The sequence below is a fragment of the Erithacus rubecula genome (assembly GCF_903797595.1).
Source record: "Erithacus rubecula genome assembly, chromosome: 6".
Taxonomy (NCBI): domain Eukaryota; kingdom Metazoa; phylum Chordata; class Aves; order Passeriformes; family Muscicapidae; genus Erithacus; species Erithacus rubecula.
The window spans coordinates 1,011,227-1,038,347 of NC_136688.1; the positions used below are offsets into that span (position 1 = coordinate 1,011,227).

General features: G+C 39.6%; 1 protein-coding gene across 1 annotated transcript in view; it reads right to left on the reverse strand.

The window, feature by feature from the left end:
- LRP5 (LDL receptor related protein 5) overlaps nt 1-27,121 on the reverse strand; it is a 126,026-nt gene that overhangs the window by 73,640 nt on the left and 25,265 nt on the right. The window contains exons 2-5 of the mRNA XM_079308291.1: nt 21,498-21,894; nt 8,404-8,601; nt 4,690-4,886; nt 2,941-3,072 (exon numbers count right to left, since the gene is read on the reverse strand). Of these exons, the coding sequence (XP_079164417.1) occupies nt 2,941-3,072; nt 4,690-4,886; nt 8,404-8,601; nt 21,498-21,894 (924 nt within the window). The remainder of the gene's footprint in view (nt 1-2,940; nt 3,073-4,689; nt 4,887-8,403; nt 8,602-21,497; nt 21,895-27,121) is intronic.

Here is a 27,121-nt window from a genome sequence, read left to right on the forward strand (position 1 = left end):
ACAAGACTCATGAATCAAAATAATCCTGTTCATAAAGAAAATAAATGTGATCCTTAAACAATGAAAAGAAAGAAAAATTCCAGGATAGTCCTAAGTCAGCAAAATTACTAAAAGAAAGTCCCCAAGCTTGTGAAGTTTCCACCCTTTTGCTCTGCTTTTAACTGGCCTATTTGCTAGTATAATTGCACAACCCTTCTAAATTACTGCAACCAAATTTTGGTTCCTTTCTGCAATTGCTCAAGTCAGCTTAGGAAAGGCTTTCAAACAAATGAAAATAAACAAAACCCCAAACGAAATACAAATCAAGAAAACTAGCCAATTTAAGAACCAAAGCTCCATTTGGAGACAATTAGTTTCACTAGTCAGTTATTCTTGAAAGCTATAAGGTGTTATCAGTTGCTCCTGAGTATGCCACTCTCCACAGGCACAACTAGAATCACCAGACTCTGACAGGCTCTGCAGACTGTGACTTCATTACCTTCTATGCCAGCAAGATGAGGTTCAGACACCTACCTAAAACCATGTATTTGACACATCCAATAAGACAGGAGTGGTCCAACACAACCCCCTAAGTCATTTCAAAGACCAGAGCTTGAATGGTCACTCTGCTAAGAGCACATGGTCAGGAGCAGCTGATTTACTTTCCAAATTTATAACTCCCTTGCTTGTTGATATGGGAACTTCAAGGAAGGGCAGAACATTTTCAAGCCAACAGAGGAAAACAGACTTAGCACCATGGGTCTACAAAACAATAAATTTACCTGCACAAAACATGTACACATTCCCAGAGGAGAACATATACTTGATGCCAGTTGCTATCTGTCTGTCTATCTATCTGCCTATCTATCATTAGTGATGGATATTTACTGTAAAAGTATTTTTAAAAAAATCTATTCAGAACAACTCTTTAGAACCAGAGAGAATGCAAGAATGAATCAACATTAAAATCTAAAACTACAGGGAAATGAACTATTATTTTAACACAGGCACAGTACTTAAGGTTCCAGCATATCGATGATTAGTTTAGTCAAAGTATAAAAATCCAGAGTTTCATTAAAGACAGAATTCAGCAAGGCAAATACTGGCACTGTCCTTGAATTCAAGCCTGTCCTTTAATTCTTTTTTTTTTTCTTTTTGTAAATTGCCTGGGCCCTGTACCATTGTAAAGAGCAACAGAGTGTCCCCACTTGAACATTACCAATGTATGTATGCTTGAATATTCAAGAGAACTAAAATCACCAAAGGCATCCCAGGGGCTTTTCTGCTCAAGAATTCTTCCTGACAGATATATACAATAACATTATATAGTTATATCTGCATCAGTAAACTCCTCATGTGGACAGGGACTTTGAGAACAGAACACTCTTTCCTTCTGCACATAAACCCCCAGCAGCTTTTGTGTGATTCACTTAACAGCCTGAAGTCAAAGAAGCCCATATGCCCAAGGGACTCTGTACTTTTGCACCTCTGGCCAAGCCAACAGGGAACAAAATGAAGAGGTGGTGAACACCCGTGGATCTGCAGCTCCTGCTACAACATCACTACAAAGGGCTCAAACAAAAAAGACAAACCAAAAGTCAAACAAAAAGTCAGTTCCTTGCAATCAAGGAGTTAATTAGCGAGATAGGAAAGAGAAGCACATGGATGTTGGCATAAGGCAGACAAGGCAACAAAAGATGTGGAGCTTGGGAAAGAAATAATCCAGAAAACTGAACCAAAAAGCCACATTCTTATGCAAAACCAGATTTCCTGTTCTCATCCCACTTTTTTTTCCCTCCTTTGACAGGAAACCCTTGGCAGACTGTCTGGCCTGACAATGGAAAGGTGAAAGCACAGTATAAGCAGTCGCTCCTGCCTGTGCTATCTGCCAAAATGCCAAAAGAAGGCTGACCTCCCTTCCCTCTGCCAGAAACAAGAGGTCAATATGAACGTCTCAAAAGGTTGTCCTGAGCATTCAATGAGGTTTTTTAAAAGCTGTGAAAGGGAAACTTTCCAAAGCTGGAAGGAGTAAAGGGAAAAGTCTCTTAGCAGCTGCAAAACTACCTTATAAGCCTTTCAATTACAGCAGGATGAGCTAATAAAGTTGGCCCTTAAACCCTGGAGATTCAGTGTTTAAATTGTGCTTCTAGTTCACAAATGAAAGGCATCTCTTATGCTTGCTCTAGTATGCAGAGGAATCAAACCACACCAGAAAATGATGATATTATTTGATTAGACTCAAAAGCACACTGGAGGCAGCAGCAGCCAGCAGAACACTCCCCAAAACCTTGCCTCCTAGTGCTCTACCATCACATCAGGGTTAGTTGCCTGCTTTTGTAAGGCAACTTTGAGACACTGATTGCTTTCTCATCAATGAAAAATACAAGTTTTCCAAGTATACCACAAGGCTCATTCAACCTGTGGATACAAAATATGCACCTAGTTACACTTTCTACCTAAAGGCTACACTCTATAGCTATTCTCTAAACAGTTTTTTACTCGTGACACAATCCTCTCCTACTTCTCAGGGACACTGACAACTCACCTAGAATAGTAATTTCTCACTTATCTCAACAACTCAGCTACCATTACTTTATCATAGATCTCTTCTGGACAATGAATGGGAGGAAGCAGAAGTTTCTCCACTGTTCAAATGGAAAGATGTCCCACATTAACTTACTTCTAATAAAATCCTTCAGCAATGGATTCCACATAATACTTCATTCCTACAGAGAACTGGCAACCCTAAATACAAACAAAATTCTCTGGCTTCTACCACAAGGGATAACTTTGGTTCCTAAAAATCACCATCTTTGGTGAGAGCTTGTCAGGAGGTTTGGATGTAAAATGACATTTCAGTGTATCAGGCAGCTCCTCTCAAGTCACTTCAAGGATCATCTCTGAAGGAGTGAACCCAAACCACACCAACAGTGAGACTGCAGACAAAAGCCAAGTTCTTACCTGCTTTGCAGGTCCTGCCATCATCTTCCAGCTGCACACCAGTGGGACAGGCACAGCTGTAGAAGGGGTCCCGTGGAGACAGCAGGCACAGATGGGAGCAACCACCGTTGTTTTCTTCACATGGAGTGTGAACTTCAAGAAACAAAATACATTTATTCTAATTTTTCTAGAAGCCCATAAGCCCTGTTTCCTGCATGAAGAAGAAATTATAAATCCCAAACGACTGGCATAAGTTTTAGTGCTAAAAAACAGAGGAATCACAATATAAAATGCTTGATATCCCCCCTCCCCAGCATCTTAACTCTAGGGGCACCTAAATTGAGTTGTATGCAATATTCATAGACCAGTTCTATGAAAGAAAACATAACAATTTGTACAATTCCTACATAATAGTAGGAACACACTGTTGCATGTAAAGGACAAGAATGGACATGTGACAACTGAACACTCTCCTTTAGATGGGGAAAAAATGGCAGCAAGACATGAAACCATATTAATAAGTAAATATGGATAAATATTGCCACTTATAAAAAATATTTGCAACTTTTGCAAGATTACTACAAAACTGTAGTTTGAATCATCATCTGAACTACTTTAATATAAAAGCTCAAAATGTCTTGCTAATTTGACTTCCATTACTTCCAGTGACACTCACAAAGCAAAAAAAAAAAAAAAAAAAGAAATTTGAGGAAGGAATCCAAGCCTGATCTTAATGAAGTCAATGGCATCTGAGCTATTTTCAGCATATGCTCTATGTGCTGTATTTTCTTTGTGACTGACTCAAATACTATGACCCAAGGCTGGGACATTCCTGGAGCTAAAAGCAATGACAAGAATTCAGCACAGACTAATTCTTATCTGGAGCTGTGAGACAGACCAGGGTGCTGTGCATACCCAGCAACCTCAAGGAAAACTTGCATATGTTCCATCCCCAAGATGATCTCCAAACTCCTTTTGCTTACTTTCAGGCCTGCTTACTCACATCCTATAAACTTCATTGAAATAACAAATGTTATCTTTAGGGAAGCAGATTTTACAGCTGGCATAAAGAAAGAAGCCAAATGGCAAGAGAATTTCCTCCGGACAAGAGTTGATTTTCCCCAGAGCTAATCAACTATATACATTTTACAACACTGCTTTTCAGTCCCATTCTCACAATCCTAAAAAACCTCCAAAGCCTAGACCAGCTGCCACATGTAATCACATGCACATATAAAATACAGGCAGCTCAATAGAATATATAGAAAAATAGAAGTACATGTGTGTTCATATTAAAGCTCATAACTAAAACTCTCCCACACTGAGACATTCACAAACTATTTGATATGTATTGGAGATCAAGCCTGGACTGCAAAAATGGCACTTATAAGCACAACATTATTATGTATTTTGTGGCAGTTAACAAATAAGTATTTATAAGCATTTCTTAGTGTCGTCTTAAAAGCAACAGCATTAAAAAGATGCCAGAAAGTTGGTACCGTTGTGTTCAAATATTCCAAACCAAAAAAGCCACTGAAGCACTGCCCTGGATTTTGGATTCTGCCACCACCTGGGACAGTGAGCTCACTCACAGCAATTTGGGCTGGAATACTCAAAGCAAGGTACAGGATTCGAGCACTTCCACCTTTCGCACCCAATCCCTCGAGAAGCGTGCCAAGTCTGGAACTCCCCACTGAGCCCTGCTGTGAGTGAGGGGCTGCCTGGCAGCTGAGCAGCCCTGCAGGGGCACTGGGGGGAAGCAGGACCTACAGTAGGGCTGCCGCTCCGGGCTCAGGACCTGGATGTCCATGGGGGAGTAGAGGGCAGACAGGATCTCTCTCCTCTTCTCCCCCGTCCTCTTGTTGCAGGCGTGGATGGAGCGCGTCTGCCAGTCCGTCCAGTACAGAGTGTCCCCAGACAGCGTCAGAGCAAAGGGATGAGTAAGGCTACCTTCCACAACTTTTTGCCTTTTGGGGAGAGAGAGAAAGGATTTAAAAATGGATTGCTTCCACCTGTTACCACACATTAAAATCTCTGTAGAAACTCATGGAGGAACGGTCGTCTTTCAATAAATTCACGGGACCGAGAGGTTCACCTGTGACAAGCAGACTGAAAAATGTAAAATAAGATTTTATCCCTTCATAATAATAAGGACACAAATATATTGGGTTTCAGAGCATCTGAAAAAAAGTACCAGATTCAGACTCTACATTGACCTCTTAAGTTCCATAACTTCACAGCCTGTGTAAATACCCAAACACAAGTAACTTTTCAAGGAAACTTAGGTCCAAAGAGTGCTCCTCTGATTAAAGCAATATGACATCTTTGCCCAGAATTTCAGTTGCACTCAGCCTTTTCTTCTAGAAGAAAAAGGCAGAAATTACCTATGAGTTGCATTAAATGACCCCTCTTAACTTTGTCTGCAGCGGAAATAAGTATTTTTCAGATTAATTTTTAATGTAGAGCAAAGGTCAGTTATACTTTTCCTAAAACTAAATATTTATAATTAATACAAACCAGAAACATTTGAGATGTTTTTTCAATGACATACATCCACATGTCCAAGAATTAGCTGAACTGAAAGCCAAAACACACAGGACATTTCTAACATGTTTTCACAGGATCCCAAAATTTATACCTGTTGCAATAAATGTATATAATTTAGATTCTGTAGTTTTGAAGATATTCATTAAGTCAGAGAAAAGATGCTTGACAACAGTTTCTCAGTCAAAATACTAGGTACTCAGTTTTCACAAAATCCATGCATTTTATGTGTACACAAAGGCATGCACACACTTTTCAAACCAGTGTTGTGACACAGCAAGGTATTATTCAAAATTTTTCATCATATGACTTCAAGAAAACTGAAGTCTCAATGTCATCCTGAAGGAAAATGAGCAACTGAATTCTCTTATACCTATATTAAATCTACATTGAATTGTTTTTTTCCACTGAAGACATTTAAGGAAAAAAAAAAAACCCAGCTAACATTTGGCAGGGAAAGGACTCTGTTTCATTTTAAGCAGCATAGGTAAAATCTGCCTTTTCCAGAGTAGAAGAGAATCAAAAATAGTCCCAAAATTCTTGAAATATATTCAGACATGGACAAGTTTAAAACAAATTAATATGCACACAAGTACCGACATGAGAAAATGAAATTATTAATTATCTTTCTCTTCTAGAGATAAAATTGAAACTGTTCTAAAAATTCTGTCTAATTACCACTACTTTTTACCATAAAACATAACAGAATAAATATAAATATTAATTTCACTTTCTCTTTCCACTCTCACCATTGCTCTTTCCTCTTAACTAATAACAGTAGTGGCTGTATCCTAATATCCTAACAGCTGTTTTCCACTATGTATTGCCCCTATTTCCATCATTCTTAGATATCAAGTCTCCCTTTCTGCTGTAATTACATCCCTTGAAATAGTTCCAGAAAATGTGGTTGCAAATTGAAGCTTGCTAAGAGGCAGATTGCTCCAGTAACATTAATTCACCACACAGAATGCAAATTTCCTTTTTATTTGAATCTTGAGGTAATTCTGAATGGATTCTGGGATGGGAGGGGTGCAAGTATTTGAAACATCACAGATTTCTTTATTGTCGTGTATGAGTGAAACTTGTTTGCTCCATGTTTAAGAAATCACTTCTAAAGTTAGCATTGAGTCTGGGCCCTCACTGAAGTGCATCTAAACACCAGAATCCAAGAGTCTCAACTTCATAGATGTCTGTTTTAACATGGATGAATGGAATGGAAAAGGGAATAAATAAAAATTTCATTTTAAAAGAGTTATGATTAACATAATCTTCATGGCATTTTATCAATATCCATAACACTTTAGGAATTATTGTGTTGGACAATACCTAAAAGTCACGTGCAGTCAGACATTAACAACTTCCAGAATACACCCTGTACAGGGATATTCTGACCTCAAGCTTGCATTTACCTGCTCTAGCAGCTGAGAAAAATATGCAAGAGTGAGCCAATTTTTTCTTAATGTAAAATACATTATTTTTTCCTAAAATACTATTTGATTTGTGGTTCAACAGAAATCTGTTTGAGAGTAGGGAATTGATCTACCACAAAGTAATCTGGACAGATTGTTGGAATTAGTTTACTCAAAGTCTTGCTCCCTATCAGGTGGCCTTTCTCTACCATAAAATGAGCAGAATAGATTTTACTTGCCAATTACAACTTCAAGATTTACACACACGTGCAAGTAAAGTCTGCACAACTTCTGTGTGCATGAAAGCTGCAGAAACAGCCTGGAAACCTCAAACTCTGCCACTCACCCCCAAATCAGACAAACATATTCATGTTGAATTATATGAAAATCTTTCTCTCTGTCTACAAACCTGCAGCCAGACTTGGAGCTACCACTGCCTTCCACAAAGGCCTTTTCCCTTGTCTCTGTCAGTCAATACTTGTCACTTACTACAATGCCACCATTATCCAGCTCTTTACACAGAGCTCTCAAAGGAACTTCACAGCGTTTTATAAAGGATGTCAATATTGCTATTGCTCTTTTATGACTGTGAAAAACAGGCATAGAATGCATCCCAGTATAAAAAAATGAAAAACACCATGGAAAATGTTGTTTTTGGGGAAGGCATATTATTCTATTACACAAAAATGCATAAAATAGAGCTCCTCCAACTTTTCAGCAAGGCAAAGCAATTTTATTGACACAGGCATTTAAAATGTTATGAAATCATGAAAATGTCATTTAAAACCACCTGAAGACCAAAGCCAGACAACAATGCAGAGATTACTTTGGCAGGACATTTTACTGCACATGACACTCACCCTTTGGGACCAACACACCCTGCCCACTGAACACTGCACAGAAATGAAGATGCAATTTCAAATGCCTAAATCTGCCCTGCTTAAAGTGTCACTTGTCCATGTCTACAAAAGCCAAAACTTAATAGCAGCACCCAAAAAACTTCCACCCTGTGCTTTCCATGAAGCTTTAGGAAAATCTGCTTCCTAACTGCTTGCTGTCTGAAACAACCCAAGATTGGTTAATCAACAGGCATAGCATAAAGGACATCTCTGGATGGGACCATGGACAAGTGTGTCTCAAGTGTGTATTTCTTGTTGGTTAAAAAAAACCCCCACATTAACAATACTGTAAAAATCGCAGTCATGAGTTAAATGTTATCTTGTCTAGGGTCAAAAATAAGCATCTCCAACTATTTTCAAGACAAGTAAGAGTCTAAAACAGAAGAATCCTGCTGTACAAGAAGGCTGTAAACAGTCTATAGTGAAATACTGATACAAATAGTTTTACTCATAAAACCAGTTTTACAGTATGTGAGGTTATTTTTTGCAAGGCTATTAAGAACTGCATTTAAAAAAAACAGTAAGGTATTAGCATTATTCTAGACTACTGTAAAAAAAAGAAGTCTAATTTTAAAATTAGCGCAGAAAGCGAGAAATAACTTACACCTCATTATAGACCAAAGGAAGCTCACCTAAAGGAACCATCCAGATTTGCCCTATGAATGAAGCTCAGTTTTGCATCAGCCCAGTACAGTTTCTGCTCGTCGAGGTCTATGGTGAGCCCGTTTGGCCAGTAGATGTCGGAGTCGACGATGATCTTGCGCACGCTGCTGTCCATCCCCGCCCGCTCTATCCGGGGCGTCTCGCCCCAGTCTGTCCAGTACATGTACCTGAAAGGGACATGGCACAGGTGAAGCCACAGCACAGGATTGTCATCAGCATTTACAGCCCAGTGCCATCCTCGGGTGGTCAGTTACTACAAGCTGATATCCCAAACTGCTTTCTGAAGCAACTAATGGTCTATCTAAGCAGGCAATGACCACAGCTTAACCTCCTTTTACAAATCCATAAGGAAAGAATAAAATCAATTGTTCTGAAATTTGTTTCTGTCAAAAAAATAAATCATGAATGCATGAAGACTTAGAAAGACATTAAATTTCTGGATTTTTTTTCCCAATTCCCATCCACGTCCCAGTTTCCCTGTCAATCTACCTGTGGGAAATTGAAGTAGCCTCAGCAGACATTAACAGCATGTACCAATTGGAAAGGACCAGATCAAAGTGTGGCAAATCCCACAAAACCTGCATGAGAAGTTGAGATTGTACAGTGACAAGAGCAGTGGTCTGGTGAGGAGAGAACAGCCAGTTCACAGCTGGTAAACATTACCCAGCATCACATATCCAGTTTGCAAGTCTGACATGCAAACCCAGCACAAACAAGCAGCACAGCTGCCTCAGGCTGGTCAGGGAAACAGTGCTGCTTTCCCAATGCCATTACAGCCATCTGGGGCACAGGTCTGTGTGAGAAAGCCTCTGCCCTGAGGAAGCTCTTAAACATACCCAGGTACCTGTGACTGGACCCATCACCTCCCCAGGCTCCCCAAACAGAGCCACAGGGGCTCCAGAAGGGCACCATCTGGGCAAGCACACTGAGCTAAGTCCTCCTAAAACTGGAGCTCCAGAAAAGCATGGTAAAGAGACATCTATTCAGTCCTGCACAATGACCAGCCAGATGTTCCATCACTGGATTATCCCAGATCCTTAGCTCCCCTGAAGAAGACAGCACTTGCTGTGTGATCACAGTTGGAACCACAAAGGAAGTAAATGAATATGGATTGTGAAAACACACTTACAAAAAAAAAAGCTTCCTGCTTTATTTTTGAGAAAATCCACTTCAGGGATGATGTAGGGACCACATTTGTGATTGCTGTCATGTTCCCCTTCAGGGTGGTCTCCCCTCTGCAGTGCAAGATCCTTCTGCAAACTGCAGAGGCTCTGGAGCTGGGACCATCATTTCAGCCAAGGAGGAACAGGCAGCTCTACAGTCATCACCAGCAAATGCCCCTCACAACACACTTAACCTTAAAGAGCTCCATGTGCATCCTCCACCCCAAAATAGGCAGATCTCCAGTTCCAGGGCAGTCACATCACCTACATGGCAGCACATATAATCATGAGCAGTTTACCCCACTAAAGAGGGGAATATAGATAACCATACAGATAGAAAGACAGACAGAAATTGCTCACTTGTATCACAGTACACATACACCTGAGTGTAAGGGTCAAACAAGATTTCTAGTTGAAATAAAAAACTTCCACGCAGGTGAGTCCTCAGGTTTCCAATAGCTCACATTAGAGTGGCTGAGGCACAATCATGTCCCCAGATGCCTTCCTCAGCTCCAGCAAACAGGACAGGCTGACTGCTCCTGAAAAAGCAGCAGCAGGAGCTGAGAGCTGCCCCAGTTCACAGGACAACCTATGAATGTAAATTGCCACTCATTTTGGTTTTCCTTAACAAGTCAAGCTGTAATTTGTGGCAACTTGGACTGTGTGGGGAAGCAGCTATTGACAAACAACTAAAGACAGAGAAAAGCTGACACAAAAAACCTGTCTGCACAGCCAGCTGCTGAATCACACTGTGAAATTGATATGGCCAAATAGTCATTTTTCAGGTCAAATCAGTTGTCTGATCCAGCTCATCTACACTAGCTTGCACCACCTGCATCCAACTCTGCAAGAATAAAGACAGACAAAAGACAGACTGCTGAATGAAGGAAAACGTGGCTATTAGAAAAGACTTTGGGCCATATTATGTGCCTATTGAAATGTGTAAGTGCAGAATAAAAAGGAACTTAGACCAAAATGAAAAATTCCATGAAAGTTACCTAAAAGAAAAAACAAAGGAGACAAAACTAGCTAAATCCTATTAAACCTTTAAAGTAGGTTAAAGGGATGAAAAAAATCCCATAAATTATCATGGAACAAAGTTCCCCTCCTCAAGCTTTCCATTAAAATTTCAGCCTGCACTCTCAATGCATTCAGATGAAGGAAAAGAAAAATCTGTAAATCAAAGAGCCGTCATGGCTTTTTTATGATATTATAGGAGCTCCAACTCAGGGGCCTCTTCCCAAAAATAGTGTTATTTAATTTCATAGGTTGTGTGTTTACCCTTGGCCTCACAAAGACTGCTATACAAAAGCAGTACTTTCAAATTCACACACAAACTTGTTACAGGAAAATTGTATCTCTACATTTCATCTCATTAGCAGGCACCTAGCTCAGTGTTATTCAAAGGTTTAATACTACATGGTATTAGCAAAGTAACTGCACCACTAGGGAAGGGTTAGCAGGATGAAGATGCACTTGGACAACAGAACAACCTAAAAGCAGGCAGAGCCTTCTTTCAAAGCAATTGTCTCTCACTTGTACTTTTCTAAAGCAACATACCCTGTTCACCACCTTGTGCTGGCTACAGGGTGTCTCTGCAACCCCTCAAGCATCACAAAGCTGATCTTCTCAGTGAACTTTTCAGAGTACACACAGTCTCTACAGTAATCAAAAATTTAAAGAGGAAAAGGTTTCCTTTCCTCTGTGTGCTCCACAGAATCCCCACTGTCCATCACAGGAGCACACCCCAAGCCATGCAATGGCAAATACAATTTTTGCCTCCTTTTTTTAAAGGGGTTTCTGTCCTTTCATCAGGCAGCAGGTGATGAATTGCCAAGAATTCTGGGAAATTTGCTCTTTTTTGGGGTTTGGGGATCTCTCAGCACATCAAGACCCTGAATTGGGAGTTTGGAAACCAATGTAAGAAGCTGCTCCTATAGCAGGACTGATCTCTGGTCTAAGTGAGCCTATTTAAAACCATACTACTGCAAATGGTGCACTTCTTCCCTGGTATTGACATTAACATTCTACAAGGGAGCAAAAGAGAAAACCCAAAACCTTTTAGTTCCCTTAGCAAAATACCAGCCTTACCAAAGCTCCTGCAGCAGTGGTGCTTAAAGAAGGAGCAAATAAAGGCAGCAACCAGCCACCTGAAGGCACCTGTGAAACCAGAGAATGAGGCATTTCTCACCAACTCCCCCCACTCACCTTTGACTCTACAATTAGCTGGGGCAGTCCTTTCCATCCCTTCTCTTCCACTCTAACATTTAGGCTCTTTTGACACTTTTGGCAGCACAAGGCACAGCACAGCACTAGACATGAGACTCTAACAGGCTATAAAATGTCATATTTTAACTTCATGCCTGTGAGGGATTATCAAGAATGCACAAAGTGTCAAGTTTTCCCCTTTTTTGCCCCTCCTCAATTTTGAATGACAAAGCTAGTTCAAACCAAGTTAAAAATACAGTTTCCTGTCTGGAACACAGAGTTACCTGAAGACAGACATTTTATTGCACAAGTTCTAAATCCTAGAGAGAAGAAACATCCATGGTTCTTATGGAAAGAATGACAGAAGCTCAGCTAAACCAGCACTGCAAACTTAATTGGAACAGTAATAAGAGAACATTTTGGGGCAGCAGGAAAGCTTCCTTGGTATGATTTGTGATGAAGAGAAAGACAAAGGTTAACTATGCTTGAAATAACCTATGGATCTGATTTAAAAGATGAGTCTCCTATCAAAAGTCATGAAATCTGCTTGCATAGCTGGTTCATCAGAGAAAGAGCAATACAGGAAAAACAATGGAGAAAGTAAAGACTTTAGTAATGTCCTGAACTAATCATTAGGCCTTACAGCTTTTATCTTCCAAATGCCTCCAGTTTACAGGATCAAGTGTTACACAAAGAGCAGACACTTTTGATTGGAGATTTTGGAGGGGAAAAAGCTGCAAGTGGCTTCTCAGAGAAAGAAATCAGTCTGCATGCTTTAACAGTTTATATGTAGGATTCATCCTGATTTAAATTAACCTTAATTCAGGAGCTTGAACTGACATATTATTTCTATAGGGGAAAAAAAAGGGCTTTCTAAATTTATTTTTTAAAGAATGCTCAAGAGTCCACATCTCTTATGGACCTCAATAAAAAAAACAAACAAGCACTTTCAAACAGTCAAGACACCATCAATGTTTATGGGACAAATGATGGTTCAGAACTCACTTTTTTGTTTTTAAAATATAACCTATTTTCCACGTGTCCAGTATATTAACAATCCCTATCATTTTCATGTCACCATTTTAAAAAACCCCAGTATTTAGGCCAGATAATATTTCAGAAAAATAAGTAGTCTAAGCAAAGAATCTCAGTCTGCTACTACCTGTGCTATTATGCCTCCCAGTTTTTGCAGCCAGCTGAAAAGATGCACACTGAATAACAATGAAGAGCCTAAGGCAAGCATTTGGGTAGTTTTTTGTTTGGTTGATTTTCTTGGTGGTGGTGGTGTTTTTAAATGTAAATTACAGCGTTTTAAATACCCCAGGGCCAGAGCACACCATAACAACAATTGTAAGAAACTAAAAATATCAAACCCAGTATCTCTGTACACATTAGATCGATCACATTTTGAGACTGAGATCTGGCATCCGAGGAGTTTTACATCCTGCTTGCACTGCAACAGGTCAATAAAAGTCTAACAGCACTGAGGCTGTAAAAGAGAACGAAAACATGAATACCTAAAGAGTTAATGAGAGGGAAAAAAGCCCTTGCAAGCAAAATTCACTGCTAAGCAGCTATCACAAATCAATACTCTTAAAAAAAAGTTAGCAAGCAGCACTACAGATGCTCTAAATAAAAAGCAGACCTTGGACAAACATGTGAGTTACTTTATCTAGCTCTTCAGAGGTGATTAAGTGTCTTTCCCCCATCACTGGTTTTAAACCTTAACTCCAGACTTTCAAGGCAGAAAAGAAGGAGGGGCAGGGTGAAAAAGAGACTACCAACAAATAATAATTTCACAGCACTTGCTTCCCTCCTATCAGGAGAATGGGACTGAAAACCACCTTGCAAAAACAAACAGATTTTGAAGTTGGCAAACTGCACCCCAGTGGGGTTTTTTTGTTTGGTTGGTTTGTTTTCTTTCCCCTATTAAACTCATTTTAAAATTCCAGGTGCAGCAGCAAAACCAGGATGAAGACCATATTTCCCCTCAGTTTTAAAGCTGCAGGTCATTTCTTATTTCCTGGTGCTTCATGTCTCTTGTCATCATTTTCACAAAGATTAGAAATCAGGGCTGTGCCCTCCAAGAGCAGCTGATCAGCCATCTGAGCTGGAAGGTATCACAGACATAATAAAAAGCAGCCAACATTGCCCAAACACTTTTTCCATCTCCCAAAATGCAGTACGGTTGCCAAACCTTACATAACCTGCTTACACAAAAGGGGCCAGTAGTACAGATGATATAAATCAGTACAAACTTCTCCAATTTCAACAATGCTCTCAAACTTATACAAGCCCACGGCACAAAACGGGAGTTTACAGGAAATTGCTATGAAGTTTAGATTCCTGCACATTTAAAACTTACTTCCCCCATCCCACCTTTAAAGCTACAAAACTCCACTGTGAAATTAAATACCCCAACTGTTTACAGAAGAAAAGAAAGTCTATCTCACATAGCATTAAGCTGAAAACTGCTTACTCAAATTACCTTTTATTTTTCTTTTTTCAGGCACTGAATTTTGAGACCTGGATGTTCTTGACAAAATCATTACAACAAAACCAAAACCATGCCACAGCTGGTAATTATTACAATTAGTCCCATTGTATTCAAAAATGTGTATGAAGCAAACAAAAGCCTTGAGAATCAGTCTTCTCCACTACAGTTTTCCTACAACATCTTTTATTCTGATTTATTTTTTTAAAAACACAGAGATGAGATGCCCTTAATGATCTCTGTGGCCCTTTGATGGGCTCACACCAGCATGTCCATGTCTCTCTCCTGCTGAGGAGCCCAGAACTGGTCACAGCACTTCAAGGGGTGTTTCACCAGCACTGAGCAGAGAGGCAGCATTCATCAGAAGGAATGAAATCTAAGAAACCTAGATTTCTTCCTCTCTCCATAAGGAAACACTGAATGGAAACATTGGGACAGTCTAAAGAATTGTATGTATGCACTGTACTGACTTAGTGGAAGATGGGATGCAGCAAATGCATTGCACAATGGCAATCCAACAGTGTAACTCAGCTGCTGGTGGCTTTCTTATCCACAGCTCTCACAACTGCTCTTAAACATTTAGCTCAAACCAACACATTTTATGTTTCACTGTACTGATGTGCTTTAACCCAATGTTTAGGGAAAGGAACTCCAACACAGACAGGAATTTGTCAAGGCATGCAACTTCAGCATGCTCATTTGCACCCTTGTAATTTCAAACACAATAACAAACAAAACCCTGAGAACACCCTCAGCAGGTTAGGTGGAAAAATTCTTACTTCAGTTTATACTAAAGCTTAACTTTACATGAAAAAAAAACCAAAACCAGAAACATGTTTTGAGTTAAACCAAAGCAACTCATTCATGACAAACAGAACAGTGCCAGTCCAGCCAGACCAACATATTGTATGTACATGCTGTGATCTTCACATAAAAAATGCACCAAATTAAATAACCTAATGAAAGGGCTTCCATCACCTCCTTGGTCCCAAAGCATTCCTGACTTCACCAGAAACCACTGCAGCACACACTGGCACTGTGACAACTAAAGCCATCCTGCTGCTGCCTCTGTTCCCTCCAGAAATGGTGTAGAAATTTAGAAGATAAGAATAAAATTCCCAAACTTAATAAGACTAAATATGTACAGGGCAAAGAAGTATCAGTCTCCAGAATTCAGGATAGGAGGAATCACAGAATGTGTAGCAAAAGAAAAGTGCAAGCAGGGGAGGGAGTTCAGTGGGGTTTTTCAGCAAGTCTATAGGTTTCCACCTCCTTCCCATGCAATTCTGGGGAGCAGGAGACAAGTAAATCACTTTTCCATCATCTCTGAACAGAGATGCTCTCAAATGAAGCAAAAGGTCTTTGAACAATATATGCCCTTTAGTCATATCTATGAGGAGGAAAAAGGGAGAAATAAGCAGAGGAAATTAATGAACCATTTAAAAAAAGGCTGTCACCATCAAGGACAATCATCTGAAAATTAGACTAAGTAACAATTCCCACAAAAACCTCAAGTTTCTTATGCATGAGACTATTTGCAGCTATTTGGAGACACATATCAAAAGCTTTCCAAGCCCAGAAATTACAGCCATACCAAGATACTGGATATGACTGTGAACCAATTTTACAGTTGAGTATTTTTCTTTCATTTTAAAATAATAATTGTGCTACTCATATATTACAGAGTTTCAAATAACTAACCAAAAGCTTCAATATAATTGTATACTTGCAATTAATTACTAACTAGAAGCACACAGGATATAAACTAATCTCTAGCTTTCAGGCAGCAATAAGCATGTTTCACTCAAAACCCAGGCATCTTCTGTATTTTAGCCAAGCAGCCACGAGTTAGGGTTTCTAAAAAGCACAGTCTTTACTCAGAGGATGTTTCTTGCTTTTCTTCTCCACCACTTGCAACAGTCACAAGTTTTTCTTCAGTATTCTCTCTCCACTCAACTATTCCAAAGGAGATTAAGACCTGAAGATACACTGCTTAAAAGATGTCACCATTCACACATTTTGTATCAAAAGCCTCAGTCCACTGCTGCTCATCCAGATCCCAATAATTCCACACAGCAGGCCAACATGCTTAACCTTTAGCACCTGCCATGCTGCTTTGTGGGACCAAGGTCCTGGTGAATCCTCACTAAACACCTCTGCAGTTTGAAGTGCTGATATAAACACAGTGGTGAGTTAGAACAGCTCCAGGTCTGGCTCCTGGCTTTGCTGTGACACTGAGGAAACACTGAATTAACAACTAGGCATGTCTGAGGCTTTACATTTTAGGCTCTGAACAGAAAGCTTTCTAATTGTGATAGCTGTCCCTTCTATATCCATTTCTTAATATCCCATTTGGTGCATTCATCATCTAATCCTTTCTTTGGTGCCAAATATACTTTAGGTCAATGACAGCCACTGCTTGCAGATTTTAGCTTATTTGCCATAAGCAACCTGAGGCAATGGCTAAGCTAGACTATGGCCAACGCTCCCTTAACGCTGTTCAGACATGATCAGACTTGTTTTAATCTCTAAACTAATAGCCATTCTGCAGAATGCCAAAACAGATGATTTATTTTTAGTACTTAGTAGTTTTTTTTCTTATTGCTGCATTCTAATTTGCATCTTACTTCCTTGCCCCGAAGCTTTGCTATTCCAAAAGAGGAAGATTGCTTCATAAATGAATCCAGCTTCTGTGGTGGTCCACTGGCACCAGCACTGCCTCTGCCCAACAGCCTCACACCAAGCCATGGAAAACTTAAAGAATTAAAATGAGGAAGGAAATGTAGACAGCAGTTTGCAGCTTTCCTTCAGTCAGTCAAACCAGTTCAAGGGTCCTTACTCTCTTCTTTCACAAGCACCATTTCTACAGATCCCACCAAAGGTAGCAGCCAGCTCAGGTATGGCAAACTCAACAAGCCCAGTGACTACACCAAGTGATGGCTGTGCTTATACCTGCACCATTAAAACCCACAAGACAGCACACCTTTTCTTGAGGCAAGCAATTTTTATCTTTCCTTACAATAGTCATTTCACAGATGTCTCCTTTAGCTCTTTGTGCTTCAGCAGACCGAGGGGGGCAGAAATTTCTCAAGCATTACTGTTTGCTGAGTGAAAGCTGCAGAAAATACAGTCTGAACTTGGACAGGAAGCTCACTCCAGAAGGCAACACAGCAGCCATCACACAGGTAGGAACAAATTCAAGATTTATATTAACCAAAGTAAATATCTCTAATACAGTGTAGGCTTTAAAAAGGTGAACTAACTACTTCATTAAGCACTTAGTGAAAATCAGGTATGAGGATTATGGATATGCTACAAATCCTCAGAATCAGAGCCCTGTGCTACATGGAGAAGGTGGTAAGCCTTGAGATTTTTATGTCATAGATTTAATGACCCTTGTCAACACATATTCTAGGCTGTTCAGATCTAAGACCTTCACTACAGGACTGAGAATTAAATAATTTGTTTTGGCTACTCATTCATGCATTCTTTTGAAGATTTCTTTTCAGGAAACTGAAGTTTGCTTGCCATGACACGTGATAAAAACCTGTTTTTCAAATACATTCCTCCTTCTTCGGACAATGTTCATGGCACTTAAGTTCTTTGCACTGCATTGCAGGGAATTTGAGCTACCTCTTTTAGCTGGGCTTGAGTAAAATTTTTACATACAATAAACTCAGCTTTGTTAGAAGTTGCTATCCTGAAAACATGTAAATAATTAAGCAACTGCAGCAAACTCAGAGTTAACAACACCAACACTATTGAATCCCCCATCAACAGTCTACCTACCAAGAATGTATACAAATAGTAATGTTCTACAAAACAATACCAAGAATTTTAGCTTAATATCCTCCATTATACAAAGTCAATATAACCTAGAGCAGGACTGGGATCTAAATGTTCAAAACAAAGCATCAGCAAATTTGCAGAAAAATGTTGTGTACTCTCCTCTGTCTTCTTAGCTTATCCTTCATTTCAGGGAAGAATAACTGTATTGTCACATATTCTGCTTCCTTTTATACCTAGAATATACAGTGGGTCCATCAAGAAAGTTTTAATGTGTATTGGAAAGAATGATGTTACATATTAAGCTGACTCCTATTAATTATAATACACTTTCAGAGTATCAGAAGACCCTGTACAATTAATGATTTTCCTTAGCTCTGAGAAGAAGAAGGACCCCCACATAAGCTTTGAGTGTCTCACAGCTTGCCTTAAAAAATGAAATTTTAGGAATGCACTGAGTGATCGTTATGGGAGAGGAATCTCTTTCTCAGTCATAACCTTGAGATAATCACTGCCTTTAAAGAAGATAGGCTGAGTGTGCAAAAGATACAGGTCTCTTTAAAAATGTCACTACACCACAATCGTCTGACTTACTACTTAGAAAGCCCATTAGAACATCTGAAAAATCATACTCCTGAATGTCAGTTGGAAATCACAGAAAATCAGGCTTCAAAAGGAAATTCCAGGTCAACTCAGCCCCTCTCCCATGTCCTGAAGCCTGGTTACTGCACTTCTGGTGCTCCTGAGAGATGATGACTCTAATTCAGTATGTTCTTCTCTATTCTCTTAAACTAGTCTATGTCTTGAAGAATTGCACTCAAAAAGGAATAAAATGTACTTATCACTCAAACATCACTCTGGGCATAAACACCCTACTGCAAACACCACAACACACAGTCCCCCATCCACCTCTGCCTTACTAAAGTTAAAGACAAGAGAAGGTGTCACCATTCTGCACAACAACATCTTATTTTCTCAAGAGAGAAAAATTAAGATTTGTATTACTTTGAGCATTCTAGACAAACCCATGTTTGGGTACTAATAGTATCAGCTAAGCATTTGCAAACTGCTTATTTGTCCCATTTTGCTTCTGGAAACTGAAGTTGACTAATGAAGTTTTCTTCCCCATTTTCTAGGCTTCCCACCCACACTTCTCTAGTAGAAGCTGCTAAAAGAACAAAATCACATCTCTGGAATGGAAATCCTTCCAGACTGAAAGCCAATGACTAGCCACTGACAGATTGCTTCAACTAGTTTTAAGAATCCTCCTACTCTGAACTTTATCCGATTTCATGATCCAGAAAAAAAACCCCACAAACTTACTCAGGGGCTCTGATCTAATACTGATCTGACAGTTGTAGGAACCCTATTAGCCACCTGATTCCAAAAACTTACTAACAGAAAGACAAATAAAAAGGCATTAAATGATTGTTTTTTCCACTTTTCCTCCCTTGAGAGTACCTGGAACAAGGAACATACTGTTATATGGGAGCTCAACCCCAGAGTCTACTGTGCCAAAATCAAATGTCATGATCACTATTTCACAATGCATCTAGGAAATATTTCAGAACTACCAGGTGAAAAGAAGTGGATGTCTGATTTATCAAATTTTAAGTTAAATATATTAGTTTTTCTGGCAAACCAGTCTTATATTCAATACTTAAAGAATCAGTCAAAAGGCAAGGAACTGCATCCACTTACAAGAACTGACACTGGCATTTAATGCAAAGTGCTATACCACTCTCTGTAATCCATCTCACCATGAAATATTCAATATAACATCATATTCTCTCTTGGAATTTACTACTGAACTATGTATCTAATTAATCAACATTAATTAATTCTGCATAGATTACTTGCTGTCAGGATACAAAAAGATTCCTGTCAATTTATTTAAAACACCTCTATACAACATTTTGCTGTGGGGAGGATTCCTTTCACCAAAAGGCATCTGAGAGGAAGGCAGAATTAAGAGGATAAGGACCTCTCTGGAAAAGTCCTTTGGCCCAACAAAGTCACTCCACTTCCCCTTTTTTGGTAATGGCTGCACCTTTCCAGCCATTATCTAAAGGATACAGGCAGCTCCAGCATTTGATGTATCAACAAAACCAAGGATTTTATTTCTTTGGGTAGACCCAGTTTCATTTAGCCTTTGTATGCCCTTTATGTATTAATCATAAATGTACCTGTAACTCCTCAGATTCATCTGGAAAAATCTTACACAGGAAACAGTGTAAAAACAACCAAAGTTTCAGCCTGTGGAAGGTGCTGACATGTTGATCTTAAGTTGCACTCTGTTGCCCAGTTTCCATTTTCATTTCTTGCACACTTAAAGCAGGTAGTTTCTCAAGAAATATTCCATCTCACAGAGCAGGATAACCACCAAATACTTTATTTTTGTGGTTTATACTAAGCTCTTGCATTAACTCAGCATCATTTTTCAAAGAGGCCAGACTCAGTGAAAATATCAGTTAATGTCAGATTTTCCTACAGATGAGAAACCTACCTATGCATTATACCTTGGAGGCAGATAAAGTGATCTCTGAGAAGGTATTGTGAAAATGGCAGCAGATCAATGGCAAACCAGCTCATTTGTGTGGATCTGACCACACAAGAGAAATGCACTTCACTTCTCTTTCCTCGTTGTCATGAGGGTCCATCTACCACAGCACATCTTCAGGCACCACTGCAATAAATGCCAGGCCCAAAGGACACAACACCAGCACTGCTTGTGCACAGGGAGAGCAAACAGCACATGTGAAACCCTGGGGAGGACTGAAGAGGAACCACACACATACACAAGTGTTTTTAAGTGCACTAGAAGTGACACATGCAGCCTGCACTCTTGCTACTTCTTAATATGGACACTTTACAGCACTGAGAATCCAGTTTCACCTGGATTCTTTCCTTGCTGGCACAAACATTATTATTCAACATCATCACTTAGAAATATCCTGATTTTGTTTACCAGAGCATAGCAAGTGAGAACTCTTGTTTCAAGGCATGCAGACTTGCACATGTTGCTATCTACATTAAATGGACATCACGTATAAAATCAAAGTTAACTTACCAGACAAGACGACTGAGAAAATAATAATACTAATAACAAAATGCTTGGAAAATCTTTTCCAAAGTGCAACGGGATAAGCCAGGTAATTATACTGGTGGAATATTTGGCTTGGCACCTAAGAACCAGCTGTACTTTTCTTTTTGGCTCAAGGTCTGGGCTGCCATTTCTCGCCACAAAATATTTAAGCTTAAACATATGTTCAGTAACAGATCTTGAGAAAAATACCTTGGGAAACTGCAAAGTGAAACAAAAGACTATGTGTTCCTTTTCTTTCCAAAACAAAAAACTCAACATAAATCACCACCGTATCCATTTAAGCATTTAAGCTAAATTAATATTTACCCATGAGCCGGATCCAAAGCTATCGCCCTGGGCTGATCAAGGTCTTGCCAGAAGAGGACTTTTCTAGATGTTCCATTGAGATTAGCCACTTCTATCCTATTGGTTTCTGAATCCGTCCAGTAAAGTTTTTTCCCGATCCAATCGCAGGCCAGGCCGTCCGGGGAAACCAGACCAGAAATGATGACATTCTGCACCACATTGCCAGTTTGGTTAATGTAAGTTTGCTTGATGGCCTCTTCACTCACATCAGTCCAGAAAACGATGCCTTGTGAGTACTGGAAGTCGACGGCAGCGGCGTCCTCCAAGCCGCTGACCACCACGGTGGACTCCAGCTTGGGGCCGCCGGCGTCCACCAGCCGCACGTCCCGCCGGTTGGCAAACAGCAGGAAGGGAGATGCTGCAGAGGGAAAACAGGAAAGCACATTAGCACCACAGATCCCACTAGCACTATGGGCATCCACAGGTGTTCATGAGCTGACTGTGTGTGCGGCACAGAGGGATTTCTCCTCCCACACCAGCAGGGCAGGGAGTACAGAATAAGGGTCACAGTATCTGAAAACCTCTTCCTTCCCTATGTCAGACAGAGGTGTAAGAGAGAAATAGAAGAGAAGGCCCAATTCTTTATCTGTGGGATGTGAACAGCAACTTCCACACAGTTAGGAGTTCAAATCAAGACCTTTCAACAACACCTTCTGTCTGTTGCTCTAACAACAGACAAATTAGGACAAATTAAATCTTCATGGTTTAAAAGCTTGGTTCAACCAGATGAATTAAAAACAAAATGCAGAAAGCAAGCTCTGATGTCTTTTAGTACCAGGCTGACAGCTAACAGCACTAAACACAACACCCTGAATGCTCCTACCAAACGCCCTCCCAAACAGCAAAAGCTGTGACAGAGTTTCAGAACTCCTGTCTCCTCTCCTGCAAGAGAAATTCAAGACAGAGTTTGGAGGCAGACAATGACATGGGCTGTGGGTGTTTGTGAAGACTGCTGTTAGCTGGAAGAGGTAACAAGAGCAAAAGGACAAAGGCTTCCCAGCCTCCCCAGCCTGGCCCAATGTTTCTACTCCAGCAGTAGCTGCTGGGGCTCTACACCAGTCACCTGCTGGCTCCTAGCTTCATCCATGTGCAACCATTTCATCCCATGTGCTGCCTCCAGTGCACAGTCAGCACAGGTCCCACCACTTCCTACTCAAGGAACAACACACGGAATAGAGCAGCACATATTACACACATATTACATCTCCTATGGCTCAAGCCTGCCACATAAATACCTCTAGTTTTAAATTCATGTTACTGTATGTAAAGTATTAGTTACTTCTTGATATTGTCTTTCAGATTCAATTCCTCCTGCACTTTTTAAAAAAGAAGACAGTTCATACAGTGTCTGAATTGCAGGTCTGTAATGCTGGCATCCCTGTCAGATGCCCTGCTCATAAATTCTAGCTCTGGCAACATTCTCACTGGAGAGTGTGTGTCTCTGCACAGCCTTGACAACAGCTAACATGTTCATGGGCAGGCCAAGGACCTCATTCAGAATATACAACTCAACTTCAGATGAACTCAAAAACAAGCATAAAAATTTAGAGTTTTTATTATTATTCTCTATGGGGTTTTTTTCCCCAAGTCAGGAAAGAGATTTTTTTATTTTGCTTTCTGAAGGAACAGTATACTGATGCAATTTATATCACCTGGTGGTTTTAGTGAGGATCTTGAACAGCAAAGAGAACCAATTGCTATCATTAATGTTTGACTGAAGATGTAGTATCTTTGTTCTCTACAATATTTGACTCAAGAAAGTTTATACAGCTTGAGGAGAGTTACTTGTTAAGAAATGAAGTCTCAGTATCTCTCCTATTTGATTTTGCTGGCTTGCCAAGTCCTTCTCTCAGTCATCTTTAAAAACACTAGGAATAGTATCAGGAAAGTCCAACAGGTTAGTTACTGCAAACAGACAAAAAAAGCCTAAAACACCAAGTGCTTGTTTTCTTCTCTGCAGCTCATTGGTTCCCCATAGCCATGTCTGTTTTAAGTGGCATTGTATCAAACCATTGGAACATTTGGGAAGTTTCACGTTAGAAGGCTCTAAGTCACAAATCCTTTGGGGCAGAGACATTCTCAAATTATGGACACTGCCTCACAAAACCAGCCCCACATCCAGTCCAAGATCAAAGCTGTAAAAAGCTTATGAAAAAGAAAATATATATATATTGTCCCAAAAACATGTTTAGAGGAATGAATAGATGGATTTTCATCTAGACATTTCCATGCTGAAGGCATTATTAATGCTACTACAAAGAAAAACCAAACCTGAAATATCAAGTCCAATCAACAGCAGAAGAACTCAACAGCTTCTTAACTAAAGATCAGACATGAAAAATGCCTAATCCAATCAGTATCAACATTATCCCAGCTCCCCATCCCTTTCAAGGCATTTCTTCCCCGCTGCTGTACGCAGTGGGGCAGCAGCAGGCAGATAACACATTAACCACCGTGTTCTCTGTCACTTCTGCTCTTCACAATGTCCTGATTGAAGTGCAGCTGCTTTGTGCTGGCCATGAGCACCCAGCAGGGAAATCACACTGCCCTGCTTGCAGCTGTGTTACAACTCCACTGCACTACACATGCATGTAAACTGATTGGTCATTGGAAATGGCCAGCTTTATCCCCTTTCAGAACAAGTAAGTATTCCACTTCCTTTGGGAAAAGACAAAAAGAGAAGGCAGAACTCTGATTCTGAAAACCATATTCACTTCTGTGCTCCTCCCCACCAGATTACTTTTTGATTCCAAATTTTATTTTAAAATGGTTACAGAGCCCTGAGCAATGCTGGTTAGAAAAACAAACAAACAAGAAAAAGACAAAAACTCTAACAAAAAGCAGAGATCTGCTTCTCTACAGTAATTTTGCCTGAAATGCTGCTGAAGAAACCTCACATCTCACATATAAATAAAAGAAATAAAGTGAAAGTCAGAAGAGTACTTAAATGCTCTGTTTCATGTCTTTTATTTATCACTTCAGGTCATGACCAGGCAGAGTTAGTTCTGGTAACTCTGCATCTTTCACCAAATACAATTTCCAAGATGTTCCAAGAAAAGTTCACGGAACTTTTCAAATTTTCAACTTTCTCATTTAGTAAGCAGTAAATCTGAAAGAGGCAACCAAGACAACAAATGTGTTCCTAGAAAGACAGATGCATAATATTTAGTTTCAAAAATTACTAAACTCAACAGTTTAGCAATTCAATACTCTACTAAATGACACTCATACTCTACAAAATAACAACCAATAGGGCTTTTAAGGCATGAGAATGAGAAACTAAGCTCAAAAGCATCAAAACAAATGGCATTGACAAAACACTTGATTTGCTGTGCCACCAATAAACCATACTAGAGATTCAAGGTCATCCCACCCAGACATGGTACAAGTTTATTTTGAATCCTGCGTGAAAGTAGAATCAAAACTTTATTTCCAAGAATATGAAGACCAATCTCCTTCAAAATCATGCTGTCTTCTTCAGTCCTGAACTGGGCTTGATGGCCCACAGAACATTGTTATTTATATTGATGCATTTAATTCTTTACTGCACAACTCTTGACCAGGCAAACTGGAAGGCAAGTTAACAGAAGTTTCTGAGGGGAGGGATGGGGAGACCCAAAAAAGAAGCAATAACTGACTACCATTAACTTTCAAATCAGCTTATTTGTTTCACAGGAGAAAATATCCCTTCCTTAAGAAGTTATTCCATGGTTAGAAGGTTAAGAGACTCAAAGGAACACTGAGTGTTATGCTCTATTTTGATCAGCAATACTCATGACAACTGCAAATTGCTTGAAAAGGGAAACACCAGTTTCTATGTTGAAAAAAAAATAGAAGAATAAATAGTGAAAGGATGAATGCTGAATGTGGAGGATAAACTGTTTATATCCAGTCTATTACCACCCAATTGAAATGACATTTTAATGTAGTCACAAAAAAAAAGTATTCTTTCTCAGTAAAATTAGAACAGTCCATATTTTTCCCATAATAGGCAATATTTAAAACATCTGTGCATGGCTGCAGTCCACAGTTTTTGGACAAAACAAAAAAAGAACCTGAAATCCAACAAAATTTCAAATAAACTCTAAACAGATAACAGCTTGAACTGTACAAAAAGTTACACTATTTCTTCCTGCAGCAATTCCACAATCCTACTTGGATTGTGCAGTACTTGATCAAAACCACTTCATTCTAGAAAGACATATTATTTCTGTGCAAAAAACCCACCAATTTTCCTGTGGTTTTCTGCTAACTGGAAAACACACCCTTGACTTGATGCTGTAGTGAGCTATCTACACAGAAGCCTATTGTACAACCCTATGAAAACAGAGCTGCTCATCACTCTATTAACTGCAGAAATAGAAACACTCCTGATCAGGCAGGGTAGGAATCAAGGAAGGGTTCACTTTCCAGCTTTGATCCTTTAAATGCTCATTCCTTGACTGTGGCCAATTACTAAATTTTAATTGTTTCACCTCCATCAGGAGAGTTGTTTTGTGCAGACATAACTTAAGACTTAAGGAATTGTACACTTCTGCATAATTTATTTGATTGACCACCATAAACAGTACCCATTTCAGAATTAAGTCATTAACTTCCATTGTTTAAATTGTGCCCATTGAATTTTTTTAAGTGCTTCAGGGGTCCTCATTACCCCCAGTAAACTGACATGGAACAAACAACTAAAAAATGCACTACATATGGTCTTCACTATTAGTTTCAGTGATAGCTTTCTAAAAACCAGTTTGACACAGCTCAACATACATATTAAGACTAAGATGATCATGAATGATAATCAGCAGTGCATTTGTCACCATGTGTTTCTTTGCAAAGCTGCAACAGTTCTAAGGCAAGCAGAGCAAGAGCCTTAAAAACTCTTTACTTTTATATAAATGTACATTTATATTACTGCTTCATACTTATCGATATGCCTACATTTTGCCTCCTTCCACTTAAAGCCAAAATAGAAAGACATGAGAATACTGAGGCACATGCATGATTTCTACCCTTGAAAGCACCAGAAGCACAGAACAAACACAAATCCTATGTATAGCACTGGAGAAATGCCTAACTTACCAGTTCTTAAACCAGTTAACTAGGCTGAAGTTCATGGAAGGGTTTAACTGTGATTTTAAGAAAAGCAACTGAGGATCTTGGGAACCTGGCACACAGCATAAAATGAGGGTCTCATTTTAATAAGCATACAAGTGAAAATAGCCATCCAAAATTACAGCATGTGCACCAACTTATATTTTAAATATTATTTCAATCCTTAACAGGACAATTGCAATGGAGACCTCTGTGGTTAAACCATCTGTACAGCTGGACAGAGAGAATAGCATAATTCTTGCAGCAGTCAATGTCCCAAACCACAAAAACATTTATTACCAAAGAGCAAAAACCCCCCCCACACACCCCTACCACAGGCATGCAAGATGGTAAAAAACAAACATGTCAAAACTTTTGCACCCAAGGCTGCACCATGTTATGGAAACTCTTAGGCAGGATATGGAATTAGCATGCATCAGCTCTGTACACTTAAAAACAGCTGCTAGGCAGAAACAAGACTGTGTAAGTAGGGTCCT